Genomic DNA, 8218 nt, shown 5'->3' on the forward strand with positions numbered 1-8218 from the left:
TCTATGTGTAGGCCATCTATCTGATGATGTCTGGTCCAAACGAGTGTGACGACCCTCCTACTCTGTCTGCCGAATTCTTTCTCTTTGCTCTTGTTTTCCTTATAAGGATGTCGGTGGGCGGAGCCAGGAGGGTCGTCAGCAAAATGGGACACACCTGGGCCATGTTGTGTCCCGGGATCAATACACCTTTTTTTTCCCTATTCATTGAGGAGACTCTCTCCCTGTAGACACACTGTTTGATTTTGGTTTGTTTTCTTGGGCATCTATACACGCAACCACTCACTTACACACACCATTGTTAATTGTATATACAGTTGAAGTTGGAAGTTTACATATACTTAGGTTGGAGTCATTAAAACTCGTTTTTCAACCACTCCACAAATTTCTTGTTAACAAACTATAGTTTTGGCAAGTCGGTTAGGACATCTACTTTGTGCATGACACAAGTAATTTTTTCCAACAATTGTTTCACAAAGATGAATTCACTATCACACCTCCAGTGGGTCAGAAGTTGACGTACACTAAATTGACTGTGCCTTTAAACAGCTTGGAAAATCCCAGAAAATAATATCATGGCTTTAGAAGCTTCTGATAGGCTAATTGACATCATGAGTCAATTGGAGGTGTACCTGTGGATGTATTTCAAGGCCTACCTTCAAACTCAGTGCCTCTTTGCTTGACATCATGGGAAAATCAAAAGAAATCAGCCAAGACCTCAGAAAAAAAATGTAGACCTCCACAAGTCTGGTTCATCATTGGGAGCAATTTCCAAATGCCAGAAGGTACCACGTTCATCTGTACAAACAATAGTACGCAGGTATAACACCATGGGACCACGCAGCTGTCATACCACTCAGGAAGGAGACACGTTCTGTCTCCTAGAGATGAATGTACTTTGGTGCGAAAAGTGCAAATCAATCTTGTGAAGATGTTGGAGGAAACAGGTACAAAAGTATTTATATCCACAGTAAAAACGAGTCCTATATCAACATAACCTGAAAGGCCGCTCAACAAGGAAGAAGCCACTGCTCCAAAAACACCATAAAAAAAGCCTGACTACGGTTTGCAACTGCACATGGGGACAAAGATTGTACTTTTTGGAGAAATGTCCTCTGGTCTGATGAACCAAAAATATGGCCATAATGACCATCGTTATGTTTGGAGGAAAAAGGGGGAGGCTTGCAAGCCGAACACCATCCTAACCGTGAAGCGCGGGGGTGGCAGCATCATGTTATGAGGGTGCTTTGCTGCAGGATGGACTGGTGCACTTCATAAAATAGATGGCATCATGAGGCAGGAAAATTATGTGGATATATTGAAGCAACATCTCAAGACATCAGTCAGGAAGTTAAAGCTTGGTCGCAAATGGGTCTTCCAAATGGACAATGACCCCAAGCATACTTCCAAAGTTGTGGCAAAATGGCTTAAGGACAACAAAGTCAAGGTATATTTTCTTTGACTTGCGGCAACTCTTGGTGGTTCTAAATCAATAGTCAAATAGTTGTTTAACGGCAAACATTCACTTGACTGACCACTCTGTAGGTCATGTCTGTTACTGTACATGCAATATGCTTTGTGGACTTCACAGGACAGAGGTTGCAATCCGGTTTTGTGATAAAACAAAGGTGTGGTTTTATTCTGCCACCGTTTTCTTGTCTCTGCCTTTAGGCCTTTTTATCACGGTCGCAAAGCATACGAATTAACAGGTTATAGAGCAAACAATGCAATTATCACAACACAGTTGTAATATGGCTATCGATACAATTGTATTAAGACATACAAAAGTTTCAAATGCATCCTGTCATATTGCATTTCAATACTATAATTTAAAAAAACTCACATTTGATTAATAAAATACTTAAAATCAGTCATCTGCCCCAAAATATGTTTCAGGAGAATGAAGGGATGATGGCGCACTCTTTGCGGCAATTGCTGGAGGGAACCTAATTTGATTGGTCCTTAACTTACAGCTCAAACCTTTCATGATAAATGAAGTTAGCCCTGAGTTAGACTGCTCTGGGGAAGGTTAGCTCTGAAGGATTCGTTCCCATATACATTTAGCAGGTTGGCATGTCATGAAACTTGTGCTGGAGGCAGTTCTGCAGTGGTCACTAGCTGGCACAGTCAGTCATAAAACCTGATTTTAAACCTCATACACACACACACACACACGAGCTAACCTTAATGCCTAACCATACATTTTTATGATAGCCAATTTTGACATTGCAGCTGGCCCATCTAGCAGAAATAATTTAGTTCTGCCTCCAGTGTAAGATTCATTACAATAAACGTCAACCTGTAGAAATTTGCCTGGCTAAAAGGTGAGCCACATTCATGTCACCAGATCGGTTATCCCGAGTTGAGCTCAGAGCTGACCAAAGTTCGCTCACTATCTCCTATGTCTAGATTCAAACCAGATCCGGCCCGTATGTTTGACACCCCTACTTTTACATGACTTTGTCCACGTGTTTAAGATGCTAATCTTGTAGTAACAACATTGTAGTGTAGTAATATTTTTTAACACCTCAAACAATGGGATACAGAATCAATAAGTAGGGAAGTCATTCATTTGTTTATAAAAACATAAGACAAATATTTCAACATTTACAATTTGAGCAACTTCATAGTAAGGTCAACCCAAACATGAAAAACGAGCTTTATTTCCTAATTAAACTTTCATATTTAGAGAAAATATTTACCATATTTTCGCTACACCCCCAATAATATCTGTCCCTCTGTTTCTGACCAAGCCGGAAGGTTCATGAAACACATTTTTGTCCTTTGATTGCTAGTATAGAATTCTACAGTCTAGTGAAGATAGAATGCTGATTTGGACAGGCAGTGTCACAACTGTAATGTTATTGAGGAAAGGTTATTGTGGACATGTTTTGAGTATGATTTTACACAAACCTTCTGTGCAAAGCTAACTTCATCAAGGGCTTATGTGATGTATAATTGGTTTCCTTCCTCTCTGTAGGTACTCGTTCTAAGCGTAACGAATGTGACTGTTACAGACACGTCATAACATGATCAATGGCATGATCATAACATGATCAGTCAGCATTGCTGCGTAAGGCAATTATGATAGCACTTTCATTTCTACCTGATAAGTCAACTATGTGAGACATTTTGTTTTTCATTGTGTGTGCAAATATCACATCCATGATGCTGGAATTTCCCTAAATTCTCAATCAATCATAAACAGTCATCATACAGTATGAACAAACCCTACTATGAACAACCTGCTCAAAATGAGATGGGCCCATTTCCGTGCTGAAAATGGAAAAACGGGTATCAAACCATTCAATAACAGCAAGGTTTGGCTTCTTCATTGCCGTTTGTCCATTGATGCGTCTGTCCCGTCTCTCCTCTAGACTCTAGCGCAGTGATGATAGCCAACACTCCACACTGGACGGCTCTACTTGCCAAAGATGCTGGCTCCTGGGGCTTTAGGCTTCTCCAGTACAGTCTCTCCTCCAGACTTCACCCCACTGAACACTGAGGGAGCCACCTTTCCCATACGCTCTGTGGATGGACAGAGACAAGGCTGTGAGCTAAGATAGTGCTTGGCACGCCACACTACCACAGAAACATGACGCAACATACACACACTGACAAATCTATATACTGAAATGTGTCTATAATCTTTAGAAGAAGTGCTGTAGTTGTTGTATTTGATCCTCCTTTCTAGTTATCTTGCCACCAACTATGTATACCCTTGGTCTTACAGACTGACTATACAAGATTCAGTCTCTATAGAAGGAGTGGAAACTTTGTCCCTACCTCAATCCGAGCTGGGCTCGGGCCAAATACATGCCAGAGTTCAGAGATAACATTCTAAAAAGTATAACCGAGCTCACGTCTCACTTGACTGTGTAACTTTACTCCCCCTGATATGTTCCCTACACTAGTGTCTACAACTAGTGAAAGTGATTCATTACTTATATTTGACACACAAATAGAAATAAAATGTTATGCAAGCGACAGTACTATAGGTACTGAGTCTGTAGAGCCAGAATGGAAACTTACAATAATGCCAGTGTGTAAAACGCTGTTCCGATGACACACTGTGGAGTGGTAAAGCTCCTACTCACCACACTCTACCATGACCTCATAGGTCTTACTCTTGGGCTCGCCCTTTAGCCCCAGCTTGCTGCGGGCTCCTTTCAAGTCCTCCTCCTTCATCACAGGACGCTTCTTCTTCTTCACCTCAACGGGCTATGGAGGGCAGGAGAGAGAATGGAGGTTAAAGACAGGACAAAATCTCACACTTTTCCCTGATCCTACAATGCTCCCTCTGATTTGTCTCAATCTTTCTATTCTAAAAGTAAACATTGTAGGAAATAATATGGAAATGTGGCTATCATCAAAAACGGTGACAAATAGTTGATACAGTAGGTCAGTACAGTAGGATACAGGGAAGTTGGCTTACCTGAGACATGGTGTGTGGGTTGTGTCTTAATCCCAGAGTTCTGGTCAGTGGAGCTGTGTGCGCGCGTTGGTGTGTATGGACTGATCCTCTCTGTCCAGTCCATTATATTTATACCCCGAGATCCTCAGGGGGCTATTCTCTCTTATTGACCCTGGGAGTGAGTCAGTGGACCCCCACCCTCTTTCTATTCCTCTCTCGCTCTATGACCATTATCAGGGTGTATTATTAGGCCTGACGTGAGTGATTGTGCAGCTGGAACGGGTCTTCCTTCGTTTACGATGTGGTTTCAGCGAACAGCTGAGGGAAAGAGACAACAAATAGCCCTTTCCCCACAACATTCTGCTGGGAGTGATTCCAAGGAACAGAAATAACTAATGGGAAGCCACGCTAGTCCCTAGTAGTCAGGATTCAGCACTCTCACCACTGTGGCCTGGGTTTGATTCCCAGTCAGGGAATGTCCTTTTGGGCCTCATTGAATGCACTTCAGCTCAACTGGCAGAACACATTAGATAAATTCAACATGACATAAAGTAACAGGCCTACACCCAACTGCACAAAAAAAACAAAAAAACGTTTTTTGTCATCACATACACCAGACTGGTGCAGTAAAATGTGTTTTACAGGGTCAGTCATAGTATGGCACCCCTGGAGCAAATTAGGGTTAAGTGCCTTGCTCAATGGCACATTGGCATATTTTTCACTCATTGTCAGCTCAACTATTCAAACCTTTCGGTTACTCTCTAACTGCTAGTCTACAGGCAGAGTTCTTCTTCCATCACATTAAACCTGAGGTCAAAAGTACTTTTCTGAATTGATTACCTAAAAGGAGCAGAGATTTTGCAGACAACACTTGGTCATACAATTTCAACTTGACTCCGAGAGGGGGCAAGACCATACATATCACAGGGAGACTAGTGAGTCAACCTTTCTGTTTGGGAGAAAAGCCAACGTTTGCCTGTCAACATGCGTCTGTGTGCAGTCAAATGGCAAGCGAGTCAGGACAGAATGCAAAAAGTGATTGAGAGCCAGGCCTGTGTGTCAATAATAGTTTGAGTCATTTTAAATGCTAGAAAAGTCTGTGTGTAGTGAGGGGTCTATTTGTGGGTACTGAGACATTACTCTCGGAGTCAGTCTACTCTATGGGAAGAAATAGGTCCTCACTCAGTGGTGTACGTCTCACTGTACCTGTTACTGTTTACTGAGGGCCCACTCTGTCACTGTGAAAATGTGTACCCTGTTGGCAGTCTAGAGTATTATGAAGACCTATGATCTCAGAGACTCCTTCCCCTGTCTTATAACTCTCATTGTCCACCCCCTCCATTCCAAGAGACTTATTACTACAAATCATTCTATGCACTGGCAGCTCCCTGGTGGTCTAGTGGTTAGGATTCGGCGCTCTCACCGCCGCGGCCCGGGTTCGATTCCCGGTCAGGGAACACATGTTTTTTAAACCCTACAGAAAGCCTCTGTTCAGAGACAAAATCTGTTATTTCAGTGTTTTACAAACTTTATTGTAAAATCATTTTTAATGGTAATGTTAAGTCGATCATTTGCCAGTCATTTTAGTTTTTACAATAAAATCCCTCTGTTGAACGGAGGACAACCTGCACCACCGTTTACCAAACCCCACAGTCAGTTATTCCTTTGCCTCAGCCAACATCCTACTCAAACAGTTCATCATCACCACATTTACTGTATCACCACTCCTTAAGACACTCGGTGTTGTGTTCCTGGTCACCTAAAGCGAGACCGATTCAACACCTAGACCTGAGGAAGGGGGGGGCGACAAAGTCAAGACCAGAAAAATGCGAGTCCAATTCAAGACCATGAATGTTATTGTCAAATCATCACCATAGGAGTTAAAAAATGTCCAGTATTTCTGTGTTCATATTTCAGAATAACATATGGATATTTTAGATATTCATAATAGTGAATAAATGCATGCTGAGGGCAAATAGAGCCACTTTACAAGTTATTACTAACCCAAACACACTGGGGAACAATGGGCTTTTTACTAAATTTTACTAAATTATTACTAAATTACACTATTTTAAAATTATGTTCTGATTTAATCATCAGTTTTGTTGGATGGAAACAGTTAACAGTTTACAGGGCTGCAGCAGGTGTTATCAAAGAGGATGTTGTTGCTAATTTGTTAGCTTCTCCCATTTCAAGAATAACTTTCAACAAGAAGTTTCAAATGATCATCTGGTGAGTGGAACTTTTCTATTGCAGCGTGCTTGCTGTTAGCCATCAATCAATCAAATGTATTTATAACGCCCTTTTTACATCAGCAGATGTCACAAAGTGCTGTACAGAAACTCAGCCTAAAACCCCAAAACGCAAGCAATGCAGATGTAGAAAGAAGCACGGAAATAACTTATTTGTGTGGAACACTGTTGCATTCAAAGTGGAACTGACTGCATTTTTTCAACATGAAATCTGTTCAAATACACCCCCAGGAAGAATGACACTTTAAAAAATTATTCTGACAAGTGACAAATTAGATATGGTCATTTTCATGGTTTCCTAAATTCTTAGAATGTTTTGGAATTAAGTATTCTAAGGGATTTGTGAAAATAGAGAGTGGGAAAGCGGCCGAGCGTTTGGACAATTAATAGACACTGCTGTACAAAAAAATGAATAAAAACATTGGTCTTGTCCAGGACCGGAGTCGACACGGAACGGACCGCTATAGCTAATCAGAGCTATAGTAGACCTTCATACAAACAAGTCATTTGAAACACGTGCCTGCAATCATTCACTTTGAACTGGACTGTGTGTTTACAGGCAGTTGCAACAGCGCGACTTTAAATCATTATTACGCATTCGCCAAAAAACACAAAAAAAACACACCTGACTGGATTTCAGCAAAGATGTCAACACCAGCCTAATCTCGGGAGTTGATAGCTCAAAAAAATAAAGGGAACACTAAAATAACACATCCTAGATCTGAATGAATGAAATATTCATATTAAATACTTTTTTCTTTATATAGTTGAATGTGCTGACAACAAAATCGCACAAAAATTATCAATGGAAATCAAATTTATCAACCCATTGAGGTCTGGATTTGGAGTCACTCTCCAAATTAAAGTGGAAAACCACACTACAGGCTGATCCAACTTTGATGTAATGTCCTTAAAACAAGTCAAAATGAGGCTCAGTAGTGTGTGGCCTCCACGTGCCTGTGTGACCTCCCTACAACGCATGGGCATGCTCCTGATGAGGTGGATAGTCTCCTGAGGGATCTCCTCCCAGACCTGGACTAAAGCATCCGCCAACTCCTGGACAGTCTGTGGTGCAACGTGGCGTTGGTGGATGGAGCGAGACATGATGTCCCAGATGTGCTCAATTGGATTCAGGTCTGGGGAACGGGCGGGCCAGTCCATAGCATCAATGCCTTCCTCTTGCAGGAACTGCTGACACACTCCAGCCACATGAGGTCTAGCATTGTCTTGCATTAGGAGGAACCCAGGGCCAACCGCACCAGCATATGGTCTCACAGGGGGTCTGAGGATCTCATCTCGGTACCTAATGGCAGTCAGGTTACCTCTGGCGAGCACAAGGAGGGCTGTGCAGCCTCCCAAAGAAATGCCACCCCACACCATGACTGACCCACTGCCAAACTGGTCATGCTGGAGGATGTTGCAGGCTGGAGGATGTTGTTCAGAATGGACACGCAGTGGAGAACAGACTGTCACATGTGCTCAGTGTGAACCTGCTTTCATCTGTGAAGAGCACAGGGTGCCAGTGGTGAATTTGCCAATCTTGGTGTTCTCTGGC

General features: G+C 42.1%; 1 protein-coding gene and 1 non-coding gene across 2 annotated transcripts; one reads left to right on the forward strand and one right to left on the reverse strand.

Moving 5' to 3' along the window:
* Positions 1-2551: 2551 nt before the first annotated feature.
* Positions 2552-4584, reverse strand: mustn1b (musculoskeletal, embryonic nuclear protein 1b). Its single transcript, XM_024427001.2, has 3 exons — positions 4433-4584; positions 4095-4218; positions 2552-3525 (listed from the first exon to the last, which is right to left on the reverse strand). The coding sequence occupies exons 1-3, from the start codon at positions 4439-4441 to the stop codon at positions 3419-3421; spliced, it is 240 nt and encodes a 79-aa protein (XP_024282769.1). The 5' UTR covers positions 4442-4584; the 3' UTR covers positions 2552-3418.
* Positions 4585-5796: 1212 nt separating this feature from the next.
* Positions 5797-5868, forward strand: trnae-cuc. The gene has a single exon. It is a non-coding gene; the product is annotated as a tRNA-Glu (tRNA).
* The last annotated feature ends 2350 nt before the right edge of the window (positions 5869-8218 follow it).

Source organism: Oncorhynchus tshawytscha, linkage group LG07 (assembly GCF_018296145.1).
Source record: "Oncorhynchus tshawytscha isolate Ot180627B linkage group LG07, Otsh_v2.0, whole genome shotgun sequence".
Classification (NCBI taxonomy): domain Eukaryota; kingdom Metazoa; phylum Chordata; class Actinopteri; order Salmoniformes; family Salmonidae; genus Oncorhynchus; species Oncorhynchus tshawytscha.

Excerpts from the sequence above, each read along its gene's own strand:
- mustn1b (XM_024427001.2), bottom strand. Across the intron at positions 3,526-4,094 it reads TGAGGTCATGGTAGAGTGTG|AGCGTATGGGAAAGGTGGCT; the intron begins GTGAGTAGGAGC and ends GTCCATCCACAG.